Source organism: Cyprinus carpio, chromosome A6 (genome assembly GCF_018340385.1).
Source record: "Cyprinus carpio isolate SPL01 chromosome A6, ASM1834038v1, whole genome shotgun sequence".
Taxonomy (NCBI): domain Eukaryota; kingdom Metazoa; phylum Chordata; class Actinopteri; order Cypriniformes; family Cyprinidae; genus Cyprinus; species Cyprinus carpio.
Window position 1 is genome coordinate 22,553,697 of NC_056577.1, and position 19,512 is coordinate 22,573,208.

At 35.8% G+C, this 19,512-nt stretch overlaps 1 protein-coding gene across 2 annotated transcripts in view; it reads right to left on the reverse strand.

Moving 5' to 3' along the window:
* Positions 1 to 15,072, reverse strand: part of LOC109080987 (BMP/retinoic acid-inducible neural-specific protein 3-like) — a 30,503-nt gene extending 15,431 nt beyond the window's left edge. Inside the window, exons 1-3 of one of the 2 annotated variants that reach the window (XM_042758469.1) lie at positions 14,927 to 15,053; positions 14,541 to 14,845; positions 4,809 to 5,111 (exon numbers count right to left, since the gene is read on the reverse strand). In XM_042758469.1, the coding sequence (XP_042614403.1) occupies positions 4,809 to 5,008 (200 nt within the window). In that variant the 5' untranslated portion in view covers positions 5,009 to 5,111; positions 14,541 to 14,845; positions 14,927 to 15,053. Of the gene's footprint in view, positions 1 to 4,808; positions 5,112 to 14,540 lie in introns of both variants that reach the window. The other variant, XM_042758470.1, reaches the window with a different exon arrangement.
* Between the last annotated feature and the right edge of the window lie 4,440 nt (positions 15,073 to 19,512).

A 19,512-nucleotide genomic window follows, 5' to 3' on the forward strand; every position in this document is an offset into this window, starting at 1 on the left:
AATTTAACTCAATAATTTTAATGATACTGAATTAAAAAACAAAAATAAAAAATAACCACACTTTTATTGAAAGTAACACAATAAAAGTAGAAAGAAAATATATTCATATTAAATATCAGTATATTATTTCTGTTCAGTTTTTTTTAAAATTGCATTTCATTTTCTTTTATTTTTTTCTTTCATTTATTTATTAGTTGTTGTTTTGTTTTTCTCCAAATAATGTATAGTCCTACAAAGCTATAATTGTCAGACATTGACAGATTTAGTGAAATGAGGGCGAGAATGAGAAATTAGTGAGAATGAGAAAAAAATAAAATAAAATAGCCTATGTTGACGAGGAAAGTCTACTCATGAGTTACCAGTGGAAAGGGCTGTCTAATTCTAAACTTTAAAATACATTTATTTTTTAGTAATTTTAACTACAAATTTAAAACTTTTTTTTTTTTTTCTGTGTATCTTTAATGTAAAGGCATACATTAGAGCACAGAGTCAACTTTTAAATTAGAAATTAATTGTTTGAAAAATAACATGTGGGATAATAAACTGGAACTGGGTAGTTGACATAAACACAGCCTAGTAGACCAATGGATCTTCCTTAGAGTAAAATACTAAAAGCATTTGTGCCATTTATTGCAAGATAAGTAGCTGATGAAGCAATTAAAATACTTTTTAATTAGCCCCGACAGAAACTATTTTGTTTCTTAAGCGAAGGTCAAGACTAATGCTCTTTTTTCTTTTTTTCTTTTTGTCTCACCAGCAGCAACTCACAATGCATACAAAAATAACAAATTTAATTCATGCAGTTACAGGCAATTAAGTATTCAGGCCTTTTCCCTCTATAATTCTTTCAACCCCCGGTCCTTATTTTAAGCTCTGCGTTATGCAATTATGAATTCGCTAAAATAGGCACATGCCTCTACAAAAGGCATTGGCACAATCTCAAACTCAATACATCTCAAAACACCCTCCAATCACTGCATGCCTCTCTTCTATAAGAGCCTGTCCTCTCAGTTAGCCGAGAAATAGTGAGTAACCTCATGCACAGGTGATGGATGGAGCTGGGGTGGCCTTCCGAAAGGGGATCTATCACATTAAATCAGGAGTAATGACAGAGGCCTCCCGACCCATATGTTTGATTGATTCATTCCAGCAAAACGCCCTTAATTCCATCTGCTGTTTTGCAATTCATAAGGGGCAAAAGTGATAGAATTATGTCAAAAATTATGTCACAAAAACACACATTATTAATGTATGGTTGAAGCTGTTGTTGGATTTATGTCAGAATATAATTTTCGGTAATTTCATAAACTACACCCTCAGCTGCTGTAAAAAACAGTAATATTGCATTTGGCATGTGCTATACCAACAACTGGGATAATGACTGCTTACTTGAATTTAGATAATCTATCTCAATTTCAAATGGCACCATGATAAGCCACTTTTTAAACTGGACAGTTCTTTGGGAGCTGTAATGAGCTAGCCTTCAGGAGTTCAAAGGTTCCCCACAAAGAGGAAAGACGGAAAATCCTCCCTGTCATTCTCTTTCCCATCACAGCTGAGCACGATAAGCTTGGATTGTCAGGTGAGGCTTTGTGTGGGAGCAGTTTAAAGGTTTCTCTAGGAAGCACTCTATGGGACTTCTGCTGTGCTATATGAAATGCTCATTACGATCGTAGTCATCATCAGTCTTCACTACAGCACTGAATGTGCACTGAAACTGACTTTCTGTGCTTTGTTTCTCAGCTTTTTGTTGCAGGAAAAAAAAAAGAAACCTCAAGGATTTTTTTTTTTTTTCATAAGCTTTTATCTCTGCCTTTAAGATATGTATTAAAAAGATTATTTGAATATCATACAGAAGGAAGTGGCCCTAAAAAGAGAAAACTTTAAATAAGGGCAGCTGTCATCATGAAAAGAAATAGCGTTTTATGAAATTACCTTTTACAAGCAATTTCAAACTGATTTTCCCACTTACATTATTAAGATTGCGAGAGAGAGAATTGCCTTAGTCTGTGCGCACATCAGCATCTCTGGAAACTATCCCATGGCAGTGATTCAGTAAAGCAGGTGGTATATTTGGACCCCGTCTTTGAATATTATGACATGGCATTTCCCCAATATTCTACAAAGTGAAATCTCCCGAATAAAAAAGCACTATTTCCAACAAAAAGCTCATTAAAATTCTTTCAAATTCAATCAAGAAGAATGTGGAGAATTGAAGGAGGGATGAGATGGTGCACTTTCATTAGCCGGACGTCAGTGTTACACACCACTGTAAGTAGGAGGAGAACCACTTCTGGTAATTCATCTTCTACCTGTCATTGCGGATTATTTGAATTGAGCAATGTAACAAAGCTGTGCTTGAAGGAGAAAAAGCTATTCCCAATATAATATTGCCACTTTTAATCTCTCTAGGTCTGCTACATGTATAGGTTGTTATCGGCAAGAAAATACACTGAACAAGAGATTGTTTGAGTAAAAGGCTTCAGGCTGGTCAACATATCTTGAAGAATCTGCATTAGCATTAAAATATGAGATCTGATTTACACAATATGAAACTTTTCATAGAGACAGCAAGTTGAATTTATAATTTTTTCCATGCATTATCTATACACATATAGCACACTCAAAAGAACAAGCAATTGATATCCAAGATGACATAAATATTATGTACTTACTTTAAAAACGTATAAATGTATCACATTGTACTTTTACATTTACATCTTAGTACATTTACATTTATTTAAATAGCAGATGATTTTAACCAAATTTACTTAGAAATGAGGAATACAAGCAATTTATCATAAGGAGGCAACAACGCAAGCCTGATGTATCATATTTGTAACTCACATTTTAACCCAATTTTTCTAAAAATGATGTATGTGTGAAGTAAACCAAAGTTAATTTAGTCCAGTTAATGTTCATCTTGAAATATTACTAACAATATATAAGTTATTCTTACATTTACTATATGAAGATCAGAAGATTTCACATCTAAAAGCCACATGTAACATGACCTGTCGAGATTTTTTTGTAAATTACTGTATACTAAAAGGCCTTTCACTTGCTAAAAAGTATATCAGATGACAAAAAGCATGTAGTATATAGTGTACAACGTGTTTCAGCAAAGTTTTGACAAAATGTTGATAATTTAGAGTTTTTAGAAATTATCAAATAGGATAAAGTAGGCCTTATAGGGTTAACTAATAATTTTAAGTAAATGTATTCTCTGTACCTAAAAATGTTAGGTTGACCTCAGTCTTTATGCTTAATCTTTTTGTTATTTTTATTTTAATCACTCAATAATATGTTAATCTCCTATTCTCTGTAAGAAATCTAGGGCAAAATGCTTTTTTTTTTCTCTCTCTCTCTTAATAACAAATTTTGAATGTTGAAACCTTTATAAAACACAAAACATGACTAAAGTAATTATCAAACAAAGCAATCTTTTTAGCAGACGAACAAACTCATCTCGACATCACAAGACAACAAATAACTAAACGTGACAACTGACAACAAGATAAGCAACAACTGTGTAAATAAAAGTGGCAAACTGTCAAACAATGTAACTGTAATTATTCAAGGCCCCGTGAATATTGGGAAAGAGGTGTATAATAATATAATATAATATAATATAATATAATATAATATAATATAATATAATATAATATAATATAATATAATATAATATAATATGCGTGGAAATTTTAGGAGCTTAATCAGTCTGTCTGTTTAATGAGAAATTGCTATATTTAAATGTTTTACCTAAATTCTGGCATGCATGTGAAAGCTGTTCCTTTTCAATTATTATTTTGACATAACACACTTATTTAATCAAGGAGTGGTTGTAATCTTCTCCTAACACAGCCTTGTTGCCGACAGTAGCCATCTCAAGGGGAACAGGTGATAATGCCGAGTAATAAGAATTAAGAGCCCACTAATCAGTCACACATGATAAGACTATTAATCTTGCAGAGGCACCAGGTTTAGCCAACAGACTAAAAAAATCTCCAATGTTTTGATGAAGGGCCAATCAGAGCAGCCATGAAGTAGCTCCTACAAATTAGAAGATGTCAACTGTGGCTTCGGAGAACAGATGAATATTTGATAACTGTGCAATGATGGAAATGATGTACGATAAATCACCAGTCATTTAAGAGCTAGAATTTCTGCTCACCTTCTACCAGGCTAAATTCTACCAACTGCATTTCAATAAAAAATGTGTGTTATGTTACTTCTGCTAAGTTGACTAGAATAGCCTACCTTTCAGAAGTTTGGGACTTGTAAGATTTTAATTGCTCAATAAATATTTCTTATAATTATCAGTGTTGAAAACATTTGTAGTGCATGACATTTTTGTGGAAACACTGAAATCTTTGATTAATTAAAATTTTAAAAGAAGAGTGTATATATGTATGTATATAATAGTGTATAGCATTTATATGTGTGTGTGTGTGTGTGTGTGTGTGTGAGCGAGCATGTGTCAGAGAGAGAGAAGACCTTGTGCTTCTCATTCTTTCTTTCTTTTTTAATAAAATCTTACTAACCCCAAACTTTTGAACAGCAGTGTTTCCATTGCCAGTATATTCATGTATTGACAAAATATTTTACCGCAAGCCCATTAATTTATTATTCATAAATGGAATACAAAAAAATGATTAATCTTGACTGATCAGTTACAAAGCAACAGACAATACACAGAGCTTCAATCATATTACATGGCAAAATATGTCAACCGGTACCATCAAAAACCATGGCAAGTGAAAATGCTGCATGAAAATCATGCAGGCCTCAGTTTATTTACAACTTACCTGTATATCTTGTATCTCGTGGAAAATCCCTGACGGTTCCTCTCCACAAATTCAGTGTACTCTTGTGTGTGGTGAAATGGGCCCTTGTCAGAAAGAAGCCAGTCCAGGGGGCCTGCAGGGCCTTCTTCAGCTAAACTGGCAGAGCTTGTCAGCCAGCAGCGGAGGCTGAAAGTCAGAAACAGCAGCTCCCATAGAGCCATGGGGGAGTGGCACAAGGCTTCAGCAGCACAGGCTCTGGTACAAGACCACACTCCACCACCCGGCAATGAAGATCAGCATGGCTTCAGCCCCACAAACGCTTGCCTAAACACACACACAGCACACAGATTCATACAGAAAGAACAAAGATGCATTAGTAAACACACAGTCACCTTCATCTCCACTCAGACAAACTCACCAAAACTGTTCCTTTAAGTGGAAAGTGCACACATACAGACACAAAGACAGACAGTTAACAGGAAATTCTGTTTCCTTGAGGCAAAAACTATTAAGGACTCTGGAGAGATCTTGTCAACATAGAAAGGGGATAAAAATATGATGATTATTAGTGGGAATGATCTACTAATTTTCTGTAAGTATAAAGTGTAATGTATTCACAAAAATGTTCTCCGCATGGTAATGAGTGTTTAAGTACTTCAGAGGAACAAAGTATTACCAAATTAACAATAAAAGAATGTAAGTGAAATGATAATAACCTTCTGTGCACATGCATCTAATTTTAGCATCCGCTGTACAACTGCACTAGTGCATGAAATGGAGAAGTTTTCTCTAAAACTGCTTATATTAATCCAAATTATTTTTAATTCTCAACAAGCTTTTTGCTTCAAGTGCAAACTGTATAAAAAGGCAAAAGCACCAGATGCGGTTTAAATCCAAGCACTGTAATTCAGTCTCATGGTAAATAGATGCCATGACCACATTTTCAACATCTCTTTCAGTAGTTAGTTCTCAGTGTCTCCTGCAGTCCTGCCCCTTGTTCTAACCCTGTTATTATTTCCATATTTCCACCAAGTACTGTCAATCATTCTTCACGGCCGTGACCAAACCAGATGTTGGAAAAGAGTCTCATTACTGTATTCTGATGACAGTCTGTCAAGTCGTGTGTGCCATGTGACCATATGTGTGGGCGACTTTCAAAAATCATCATACTTTTGTAGAACACACAGATTAAAATACAGACCTTGAGATAACATGCAATATAAGTGCACCATATTGGCTTGTGAATCATTGCTTAGTACAACCTCTAATTACGAAGACGTGCATATCAAAACAGAAGCACTTCTACGCCTACACTTCAGTACATTTATTGCAGTGCAGAAACAGACAGGATAAAAATTACATAGCTGTTGGTAAGCATATCAGTTCATTAAATACCTTTAAGCTTAATATTTCAAATCGCAATCATAAGTTGTTCACCTTTGGCATTTATTCCTATGGGATGATTTTCTTGGATGATATATCTGCACCCTCATCTCCCACAGAACTATATAATGTATGTAGCACACTGATAAGCACATCCATAATGGTGTGAATACAGCCCTGATCTGGGCTACAATGCTTTCTGCTGTGATTACAGCAGATTTAAAAGCAAGACTTCTGCTGCATGAAATCTAATTCTTCAATGCAGACATCCGTATTTCTCCATGCATATTGATGAGGAAGTCTCAGTGGAACACAGTAACCACTCAGTAGGGATCCTACAATACGCTGCACTTCAGCGCCACAGTGCACCACAAAAAAAGGCCCTTTCAAATGCCGCAATCTCCACATTTCCATCAGCAATTCTTTTGACTTGCTATTTTTCTGCCTTGAGTAACAAACGCTTCGCTTTTGTGTAAAATCACTGTTTACATTTCTCCCAAGAGCAAAGCATCGTTATAAAGTATGTGTTCCAGTTCTTTTTTCCCCTTTTTTGGGGGGATGGTAGCTCTGCTTGGCAGGTGGCAATGTGGAAGAAAAAAAAGACGATTAAAAGACGTGTAATGTAAGTCACAAGGGCAGAGAGTAACTTTGAGATAGATGGTGCTTCTGGCTCATGTTCTCTTCTGAACATACTGTTGAGTTATTTCAGCTTAGCTCTTTAAAAAAAAAAAAAAAAAAAAAGACCAAATACTCTCAACTTGTAGTTAAATGCTTTATTCAAGAGCAGAATGCCAATGAGAGCAGGGTTGTGATTTTTGTAACTCTCCAATCCTTTGAGATAAACCTGCAACCTCAAAACTGTCAACAGTCAACAGCTCTAAACTGTACCTGCATCCTATCTTCGTACACCGAACATGTAAACATGTATTCATTGAGAGCACAGTTCATTTCAAAGCAATCTGCTGTTATAATCACATTATCTCCCCCACCCAGTGCCGTAACAGGATTCTGGTTATTATCTGCAGGAATAATATCAGGTATGTGTTATTCCCTGTTTACAGGGGCATCATCAGACAATATCTGTGGTTACAAAAACAATACACTTCATCAAATGCTGTTGAACTGATCCACCCTGAAAGAAGAGCTAAGGTGTACTTTTAGATCACAAATAAAACATCTAGCCTGAGAGAGAAATTTATTTTTTTATCATCAACTGTGGACGCATGAAAAGCACCTATGGTGCCACTTAAATAAAATTGAACACCAAACAGGCTTGAAATATCATCAGACTGGTCTGAAATGTCATGAAAGTGTCATTTCTGTTGGTTCCTACACAACTTTATGTTGATTAAACATGACTTTTCTGTAAAGAGGCTCTGAAACAATATGTACTGGGAAAAGCGCTTTCACAAATATAACTGACTTGACTTGACAAGTGTGACGTGTGGAAGACTAAAAGAAAACTGATGTATAAAATGTGTGGGATGAACAGAGAAACAAATGATGGAGGAGAAATTATAAACACATAAATGAGGATAATTAAGAAATAAAATAAGTATCTGCATGAGCCAAATTAAGCAAAGGTCTGGTGGGAGAGAAGATCAAAACATTAGCTAGTTTTCTTGGAAACTGAGAAAATAATTATTCAGAGTTATGTTGGATTAAAAATTGTGTTATACCACCGTAGAACTCATAAAGAGGTGTTTTAAGCTTTTTATGGGGAGAAAATTATGTATACAGTTTTGCACGATCATCTTAACCTTGCTACTTGACATGCAATTTTTCATTTAAACTAGATGTTGCAATAGTATTTTGTATCATAACCTGCAGGGTCTGCAATAGCAATATAAACGATTCGTATTGTAATTTGTCAAGTAAATGGTGACTATGACAAGGTCCTGTGTGTTCACCTAGAGGGACGAATCATTTTAAAACTACAGCCATGCCTGGTAATAAGAGAGAAACAGACTAGATAAATAGCTGTCTGAATGACAAAAAAGCCAATCTGTTTTAAACGGTATACCATTTTGCTTAAGCACATTGAGTTATTTTCATTAAGCAGCATTGCGACTCGGTCATTTTAGTTTATGCTTATAATGTGATTGTGGACAGATTTTAAATAAATAACTGACTTAAACCAAACAGATGATACAACTAATATCCATTTAGCAAGAAATGAATAGAGAAATTCTTGTTTTAGGTATTGAAAAGGCTATTTCCTTCCCTTTGTTGTCTACAGTGAAGATGAACTGTGCAAGGCCGCTGAAATGGGAATCTTTAGAATGAAATGACTACAGGTGTTCAGAACTAACTGAACAAACATCTTTCACAATGTGTTGAGAAAATGCATCTAACAATGAGGTACTTTATGAAATTCTACAGGTGTGTTCAACTGACCTATAATACCATGTTTCATTGTGCTTTGCTGTAGAGCTGACAATTTATTCAAATGAACTGAATTTGCCTGTTGAATTGTGAATTCAACTCTGAACTCTGCTTGAACCCCACTTACTCTAGTCTAAATAATCAAAAAAAAAAAAAAAAAAAAAAATTAGTTATGCATCACAGAGGACATTGTGAACTTTTTCATCTGTTTCAAATGTTGTTTCTCCAGACATAGTTTCACACAGTTCAACAAAACAGTAACCCTAGCTTGTTAAAAACAACTTAATAAAGAAAAATATGAGTGGCAACATTTCACAATAAGATTCCATGTATTGACTATATTTAATGCATTAACTATAATTGATAATCAGCAATATATTTGTTACAGTATTTATTAATCTGTGTTAACATTACTTAATAAAAATACAACTTTTGATTTTAATCATGATGTATTAGTGAATGTTGGAATCAACATTAACTAAGATTAATAAATGCTTTAGAAGTATTTTTTGTTGTCAGTTAATAGCACTAATAACTAATGTTAACAAATAGATCCTTATTGTGAAGTGTTACCACATAAGTTAAGCTCAATTGACAGTTGTTGTGTCAAATTGTTGATTACCATAAAAAAAAGAAAATCCAATTGTCCTTCCTTAAAAAACAAAACAAAAACAAACTGCATTTACAAACTTCTAATGCATTTACATACAATGGAAGTGACTCCCTCACTGCATGTAACCTTGAATTTATTTGTTTGTTTGTTTGTTTGTTTGTGCAAATCAACTTTATGCCACAAATGCTGTTGACTAACTTAACTTCTTAAGCCTGTATTGAACCCTGAATATTCTTTTAAAAAAATATTCCATTAATGCTCCACTGTTTTCTACAACTCTGGGACACGTAACCTTAAATTACAATCAAGTACAAGAACTAAAAGTAAAATCAAGCTCAAAGTGAAGTATTATCAAAGTACTTTGGAAAGGTTGAGATGATGAGATCTGGGGTCTCAAAATCGAGTTCTCAATGGCATTTGAGTCAACCATGTTCAGAGGATAGACTCAAGTGTGCACTTTGGACTCAGGGCATCTGTTCAGTTCTTTCATTTACAACCTGTGCAATTGCAATGAGTTTTGGCTGTCTCTGATGGAAGCATGCAAATTAAGACACATTCTCTGAGATATTTCCTGCTGAGAAATTTGTGTCCGCAGGGTGGATGGAGGGTTATCTGACTGTTTAAAAAAAATTGTATCTTAGGTGAAAGTTGATTAAAGGGTTGTATTACAATTTCTACAGTAGGGTTCTTTCAGGTTTCAAAGTCTATAACAGGAACCGATAAACTTCACATCCTCCTCTCTCTGCTGACTAATGAGCTTTTACTCATAATTAGCTGTTATTCTCTAACCCATGACAATCAACAACGTCTTTCATTGTGTGCCTGAGGGTAGAAAGGTTTCTTAGCGAAATAATGTGTGTGGAAGTCATAATTATTTATCCGTGATTCATTTGAGAACAAAAGGATGTGTACAAAGAGATTTGCAGTGTGTAATGTATTAAAGAGAATATCCCAGCAGATAAAAGAAATATGAAATACAGTACTATCTTATATCAGTGCCATGGGACCACAAGGAGGAAAAGGAATGACAGCCATTGTGTTGAGTGTTAAATGCAAATCAAATATTCCCTCTAATCTTGCTGTCACTTTGAGAAATGGACTTCTAGGAGCAGACAAGCCGTGAAACCAAAATATTTGTCAGATTCTAGATGGAACACTGAGCATCAGACAAAATAATATCAATTTGCAGTGAAAGTTCAGGTAGATTTTAGCATACTGCTGATACAACTGACGACCTTGTGTGTCTATGTGCAAAGAAAAAAAAAATACCCATAATACATTACAGCAAATGTATATTATTATCATCCAGATCCATAAATGACAATCTTATTAATTTGCATGTCTTTGCACATTAGTCAGAGCATTACTTAAAAGGACAATGAAGTAGCCAGAGTATTGTGGAAAAAGCAAACAAATAGATAAAGAACACAAAGAATGAAAAAGAAAGAATAAATGTAGTGTTGTTTGTTCACCAACACTCTGGCAGCCACATTTAATATCATATGTCCCTAAGAGCATAATGTCTCTATGGACATGGCACACATTTTAATATGAGGGTTTGAAAACACTCAGTTCATGTCTCTAGGGTGTAATAATTGTTCTTTTTTTGTATATAAAATGACTAATTGCAGTACAAATCTATATGAATAAAGCCTTTGATCTTTGAGGAAGCATGAACAACTAGGTAACCATTCTTTTGATCATGAATATAATAATTTGCTTGGATGATACATGAAATAAAAGGCTATAACTTATGGGTTGGATGAGTAATCTGGTTTAAATAGATAATGCTATTCAGGTCAGGACATGTATGCAAAGAGGAAAGGTTTATAGTAAATCAGTTAACCATGACAATTAAACAGAGGGTTGCATTCCATTAAAATGTCTGTTGGTTATGCATAAAACCCAACAAAGAATTGATTACAGGTTAGAAATAAAAGTCACAGTAATAATGCACAGAGCCAGTGGTAATGTACAAGATGCTGATTTAATTGCTGCTTTACTTATTGCCTTTTTGATCGTAAAGTTCTCACTTTTACATTTTTATTTGGCCACATATCATGAAATGCTCAGTGCAATACAGAGAAAAAAAGAAGAAAAACAAATAAACAGCAGTTAATTTCAGAAAACAACCCACGGTCTTCTTTTCTAAATCCAGCCAGACATCGAGTCTGCTCTTCAAACAAAGGTCATTATGGGTTGGCCCTCACATTATATAAATATATCTAACAAATTCCTTTCAAAATAATTTCTTACTTTTAAACTTGAAGCCATAAATGAACTAAGATATTTATGGTAATCTACAGAATTTCAGTTATCTGAATGTTGCTTCATAGATAAAGTTGTGTTATCATATTATGAGTTATGATAAATCAATGTACTAACCGTAAAACTACAAGATTGTCCATCCACATTGAAAATTAAAATGCACTGTTATGCAGCACAATAATTATTTGCTTTTGCAGGATTTTGGGCCAACGAAATGTCATTATGGATGACACAGAAATAGAAACAGATAAACAAAATGTCCAGTCGCTGTTTAGAACAAAAACACAGATTTTACAGGAGGAGTCTGCTTGTTGCTTTTATTGTGTCACTTTGGTTATGACACAATGTGACACTGAGGTTTTAAAAAACACATAGTTTTTGTAAAAATCAAACAAATTCTATGTGTCAAGGAATTCAAAATGACACCCAAAACCTTTTAGAAGCCCTGCTTTTTGCATGTCACTTATTGTTTGTCATTTCGTACACGCATCAAGGTTTTTGTTTGCCTAGTTGAAAGGTGTCATGTCAACTCTTTACCTTCTTTTCAACTGCATACTCCCAAGGGTCTCTGTTTTCAAGCTCTAATCAAGAAGTCAATGTTCCTGTGCCTGTCTTTTCACACGTTTGTCTTGCAGAAATCTCGGCATCAGGATGGATTCGGTGATCCAGCTCATTATCATAAAATAATGGGCTACGGCTCACCATCATAAAGCTTCCCTCTTACTCGGGCCTGTCTGCTTGCTGCATGTTCAACCAATCAGTTGTCTCTGTGAAATTTCTGATGTGCTGGAATTGCTGCAGAAGGGCCTTCACGGATGAGTCATTCATTAATTTGAGGACTTGTTAGGGAGCCACTTTACCTGCAGACAGCCATTAAAAAAAAAAAAGGCCCCATTGAGGCAAATTCACATGACTAGGAATGGTATTTCGCTGACTCTCTCGGGCTCTCATCCATGGCTATATCCCACATCAGCATAGGATGAATGAGCCATTGAGCTAGAACACTACTGGATACTGATATTTGCACATATTTGTGTAACTGTCTGTGTGTGCCTGCGCTAAAAGGTCTTTTTGTCTTTTATGTGGCCGCCAAAAGCTCTAAATGGTGTTTTTGGAAAATGGCAAAAACTGTGCTAGCAGATAGCAATGATGAGAGACAGCTGGGATGCAAAGGCGCACACACACTTAGTTAGACCCTTCACAAAGGGAAATGTGAATGTAGCATTCAGATTGTCAGTGTTGTGGTGCAAGTTACTCTTTTGCAAAGACATCCACTGTGTGGGGGTAACAGCACTCACACAAAGAAAATAAACTCTGCAGTAACTAACATATAAGTTTTGTGTGCTTCTGTCAACCACAATACAAAATGTAGTTTCCAAATGTCACTTACCAGGCCAATACCAGCTTTACTGTCTGACTAAATAAACAAAAAAGACTGAAAAGAATGCAATTCCCTTTGGTGCCACTAGTGACACTGCAATTAGACAGTTAAAGTTAAGTTTAAAAAATAAAGTTCAAGTTCACTCCAAAATGTTTTTTTTTTTTTTTTTTTTTTTTTTTTCATAATTTACATAATTTACATAATTTTTTTCATATTTTTTTTCATAATTTACTAATTTACAGACTTTTTTTTTGGATCATATGAAGATATTTTTAATAAATGTCTGCATGTTTTTTTTTGCCCTTATGGCAGTGTTTGGTCACCAGAACTGTGGTTTGATTATAAACTTTTTTATTTTTTATGGAAAAAAATAAATAAAACATTGGTATGAATTATCCATAGAGCAGAGTACTAAACATTCATTGCATGCTGTATCAGAAAGATGATTCACAGCATGATTGTTGTGGGTTAATGAAATGTCATGTAACACTATTCTTGGTAAAATCATTGGCTTTTTCTGTGCTTTCTACACTGGCCAGCGATGCAAACAATATTTCTTCATCAGAGCCCTCATTACCTCACTGGTGTAGTAAGGAGCTGAATCGTTTATTTTTCCTTACGTTATGGTACTGGATTTTGCTATAATTAAATGTAATTTAGTTTTAAAGCAATTCCAAGTAAGCTATAAGCTATTTTACGAACAGATGGTACAGTTTATATTGTGACTCCAATTATAGCAAAATATATTAGCTGCTGATTCAATGGGCAGCAAACTTTTATGCCTGATTTTATAGATTTTCTGCAAGCATACAGCTGTGTAACAAATAGTAAGCTTGCTTGGTTTTCACACAGTGATATCAGAATACCACATTTTTTACTGTTTTAGAAAAAAAAAGAAAAAAAAAAACCTTATTATATTTTATGCATCACTGGCAGTTAGAAAATAATGATGCAAATCATTAATGTGAATAAAATTAATTATGAAATTAGTACAACCCTTATAACCTGTAACCTCTATCACAGGTCAAATGCAAAATCATCATCATCATCATCATCACCATCATCATCATATTTTTTGTCTTCTTTCCCAGTAAAATATCTGAACACCTTTAAAACAAGATACATTTACTTGAGAAGCAAAACTGCCTAAAATATTAAGACTTCTATTCAGAAAATGTATCTTGAATTAGATGACATTCTTGCTTTATGCATAAATGTAACAAAATTGAAAGGTTTAAGATTAAAATATGAAAAATCAAAATTTCAGATATATTCTCTAAAAAAATCTGCTTCTGAAATATATTTACTTTGTAGAATGCTTTGAAAAACACTGATTAAGAAAATGATTTGAGCAGTTTTACAGATATAACAACTTGGTGTGTGTGTGTGTGTGTGTGTGTGTGAAAGAGAGAGAGAGAGAGAGAGAGAGAGAGAGAGAGAGAGAGAGAGAGAGAGAGAGAGAGATGTGCCTCTTTATCAAACACTACATGGCAAAAAACATGAATGGTCTTGAGGGATCACAGTTGTAACTCGTGTAAGGAGCTGTGTAGTCTTGATGGGCTGCTGTATGCTCATCATTCATGAGAACGATGTGACGATCAGGTTGCATTTGTTCAAAGTTGTCCCGCTGCAGCAAGAGGCAACGATTATATTTGCAAAGCACAGTCAACTGACAACAACTTAAAACATGTCAAAACGAACACGTTTTAAAAATACAACTAACCTCAACGTAGCTCATTGGTGAAACTTCATCCGACAAGGTTCCAATCTTCACTGAATCCGTTTTTGTAGCTATTATTATTTTTGTTCCCCTTCTTCTTCTTCTTCTTCTTCCTTACACGAGTATCAGCTTTAAACCCACGGAAGTAATGAAAACTGTTTGGCGTAAAGACAAAATGGACGAAAGGTCGCTCAGACAGCACCTACATAAGTAAATTGGTGCTACTTCACTATAGTCCAACTTCGGAAACACGGCGCTCCCATTATAATGCGAAGGTAAGGTTATCCGTGTAGTGCTCTGGATTTTTCCTTGAAGAAGAAATAACCGCATTTAGTCAATCAATGACGAATAGATAAATCCTCTAGCAGTAAAGACAGTTAGAAACAGACCGTGCTATCAGTTGGTTCAGTTTAACATCCGCCAACGGACTGCGACACTGAGGCTTTTCAGTCTCTTTTGGAAGTGCCTGTGGATATTCCTCTATAAAGTCAGCGCCATCACATAGCTCTGCTTGACCCCTCCTACTCTGCATCGTTGTCCGTGTGTATATATGTGTGTGAGAGAGACTTTCAATGGATAGACGCTGGCAGACGCGGGCGCGCGCCCTCTCTCACCAAAGTCACATGTTTGAAACACAAGTAGCCCTCTGTAATGGCATTTTGGAGGATATGCATAAAACCCGAAACGAGGGTGGAATGATAAGCAGGCTGTTACCAAATCGAGATCTCTGTAAGTGCTTAAAGAAAAGCTTTCCTCTTTTTTTTTTTTTTTTTTTTTTTTTGAATAAGTTTAGAATAATGTACACTGGTCAGCAGGTCAGAACCCAATGTTAACTGTGCAAGCAGTGTTGGTGTGTTACTACCACTTCACCTATTTTTAGTTAATAGTTTGGAATTATTATTATTATAAGAATTGTTTCAAACAGTATAACTCCTAATACAGTGCCCTTCTTTACAAATGTTATTGTAAAGTTAACAGCTAAAAAGTGCCACCTGTGGATGCATTTGCCATGAAAATAAAGTGGTAATGTTACAAGTATTATGAGATTACATTTTGGTGACTGTATATTTTACAGCTATTAGTCATTAAATCATATAATGTTAATAAAATAGCCTATTTGAGCTATTAAATGTTTGTTTTATTAGTATTATTGCTGTTGTGAAATGTACTGTTATAAAAAAAAAAGCATGCCGCATAAAACATTCTAATGTATATAGTCAGTAAAAAAAACGTCTCTAGGTTACGCATGTAACCCTAGTTCCTCGAGGGAACGAGACGCTGCGTCGAACGCTTCAGCTTCCCCAAAGCGTTCGACGCAGCTCGAGTTCCTTTAGAGGAACGTCTCTAGGTACGCATGTAACCCTAGGTCCTCGAGGGAACGAGACGCTGCGTCGAACGCTTTGGGGAAGCTGAAGCGTTCGACGCAGCTCGAGTTCCTGAAGAGGAACTATATATATATATATATATATATATATATATATATATAATATATATATATATATATATATATATAATATATATATATATATTTATATATATACTGTATGTGATGCTTTGAATGTGTAATTATAAATTAATCTATTTTTATTTGAGATATTTCACTATAAACTATCACTGTAGTATATATATATTGCATTGCTTAAAATAAAATACATTTTTATCTATAATTTGTAAGACATGTCATACCGTCTAAAAAACTTTTTACAAATATTTTACATTAAAATGAAATATTTTTTCTTTTAAAATATAATACCATTATTTACTATTTATGGTAAGGAAACCAATAACAGGATTTTGCTGTAGCATTTACATTGCATTATTTTTATAGTGTGGCATTTAAATTTATCACCTGATTCATTTGAGTTTATGTGAGCAGTGCTGTGTGGGTGCTGAAGTCTCTATCCCTGGCCTATATGCACTTGTACACTGTGCAGTAGGAGTGATTCAGAAAGCTGTGGCAGGTAATAAAAATAATACTCTGATTTCAGAACGTTGCATCACATGTCCAAATTTTCCTATCACGTATATATCAGGGAAAAAAGACAAGAGACATTTAAGCCAGCGAAGTTCACTACAGTTATGCTTTGATGTGTAGCTGATAGGGATTTCAGGACCACAGGAATAACTATCTTTTTCATTGGTGTTAAAAGTATTGGTTTAAACCAATTTTGACTACAGTCAAAATGGCTCTCCGACCATGGAAAAAAGTCAGCACAAATTCATTACAGATGTGTGCAAAGTGAGATTGGCAAAGTTGTTCGTATTGCAATCTGCTGGAACACGCAGCGTGCCCTGTGTGTGTCATCGGTGAAACTGATTGGGATGGATTTAGCTACATGGACAATGTACAGAGTGGACATTCTCTGCACGCAACGCTGCACTGGAACTGTCCATGGTTTCTGAACTGCTACAAAGCCATGAACTGTACACTGTAGCTTTTGCCATACTTTTTATTGTATTGTGTAGAGTTGTATTTAGCCTAGGTAGTATTATATAATTACCCTAGATAATTAACCAAAAGAAATATTGCTACTGCCCCAGTCAGTGATTATGCATGTAACAGTACATAAAAAAGTCATGTATGGACTTTAAGAATTCGAGTCCTAGATCTTGGTAAGTGATGGAGTAACATGATGGCCTGTCTATGTCTGTTCAACCCATCATTCGAAGGCCAAACCTCTTAGGGGTGTTTATGACTTTTTCAAGCATTAATCAATTGCAAATGGATTCTCAAGAATGTTTGAACTCTAGTCCTCAACTCTGATACCTAATGGTGCAATTATTGGCTGAGATTATGTCTACTTGGCATGAGATCACCCCACTCAGTAAAAACTTAGTGGAACCAATACACTTATCTACTGTTTGTTTTGCTGTCATATAATAATATAATAAATAAATTTTATTTTCCCTGAAAACAGAGAATATGCCCCCCCCGGTTTTTTGGAACAGGGTTGAGTTTCAAAATTATGTGCACAGGATGGTTTCCCATATTTTAGGAGCAACTCCTCCATAACCAAACAACTGCAATTCACGTGCTCACCAATGGTTCAGCTTCAAGTTGAATGGGTGGCCATTTATATGATAATTCCAACCAGCGGACTAAAGCATCCACCATAATCCCACAAGTAATCCAGTTACTCCCCTCCGTAGTGGGTTCACTTGGTGAAGGATAACAAGCTTTGTGTTTGTTTACAGTAACCAAATCTAATCAATTAAGGGTAATTTTTTTTAAACCTTTTTAAACCGTTTTTTTTGGCTTTTCTGGCCCAAAATACCGGTCCCGTAAATCCAATAATAGCTTCCTTCTTACCAGTGGAAAAAGCGTTCATCCCCCTTTTTTTTCCCCATGCACCATCAACACAAAGCCCCACCATGATGTTTTGGTTTAGAAACCCGTTTTCTGGGCCTTTTTTCCTGCTTACTTAATCCGTGCCAATTTTTGTTTCTTTCCCCTGAATAGCCAGACGAGGACAACCTTTTTTTTCAGTGGAGAAATGCAAACACTTTGTATGGATAGAGGGGACTTCGTATTTTTGTGCCCAGAAGACGCAAAAGCGGTTTATTGAAGTTTAAAAATGCATTAAAGGAGGACTATCCTTTTCTTTTACAAAACAACTTAAGGCCCTCGTCACAAGAACGTTAATTGGATGGACCTCCGAGTTTTTGTTTAAGTTACTTATGGAATTACTGGGATCGATTGTTTTTTAGGTCCAGGCTGTTTGAACTCCTCCCCATTTCCCAACACATTTGTGAGATAAAGGGTTGGCATGTCATGGCTAACATTTCCACTCTAATCCTATATTTTCTGAAGAAAACAAACATAATAATAAACTAAAATATAAACAATTCATGGTACTAAATGTGTCAATTTTTCCAGTAAATCACCAATTCACGTTTTTTTTTTTGGTGAAACTATTCTCCTCACCAAGGAGCTAGGAAGAATGGTTTTAGGACTGCATGGTACCTTGTGTTGTTTTGTAACAATAAGGTTAATCGTAAACAAAGGTTCCCCCCTTTGTATGGTGGGCCATCCACTATGGAAAATTGGTTTTTAATTCAAGGCAAAATTAAAAACCTGGAATACTGAAAACCTGAAATTCAAGCCCTCATGAGCAAAGTGGTAGTAAATTTTTACTTTAGGGTAAACAACATGGAAGCAAACAGGACAAGAGCCGTAGGGCAATACATCTTAAAAGTTAACTTTATTTTGGAGGGCTCTCATTGAGCCCCACTGGATTTTTTTTCGATGGTTAATCAATATCCGGTTTGTTTTACATCGCCTAGGAAACTCCGATGCCTGAATCAGGGAAAGACTTCGGGGAAACGCCCCCCAGTGGTGCGCTTATGGAAACTCACGTGTTTTAATCAGTTCCCAATGGCATGTCGCCAGGAATCCAGAGGCCCCCCGGAGTGACGGTCCAAAGACCAGGCAAGCTTAAAAAGCCACGGTGGCGGGGAAGCCAGCATTAGCCCTTTCGGTGTCCTCAGCAAGCGCGTCTGGGTGGTGTCCCCAGTGCCCGTTACCCAAGGAGGCTCCCCGCAAGTAATCAGCGGCGTAGTCTCCAGCCTGTTTTTCTCCCCTTACCCGCCGACACTGCCTTTTTAATTTTCAGAGACTGCCCCGGCGCAGGGTGCCAGCCATCCACCCCGAGTAGCAGCTCCTCCCATACAGAGAGGCACAAAACGCAGAAGCCCGCCCCGCATCATGTGATCCCCCCGGCTAAGCGGGGACCCGTGGTTCCCCCCTTTAAGCGGCACTCTGTGTCCGGGGGCCTCTAAGCTTAAGCCGGAGTCCTGACAAGGGAAACATTACTTTTAAGGCCGAAGAGTGTCCTTCGGCCAAAATAAAGGCCTGATAGGACCAACCTGGCCTAGTGCCCTTTTTATTACCGGGTATTCCCCCCGCCTGTGTTGCAGCGGGTTTTTTTTTAACACCACCAATTACAGACCAGTTGTCCGTCCCCCTCAAACCTCA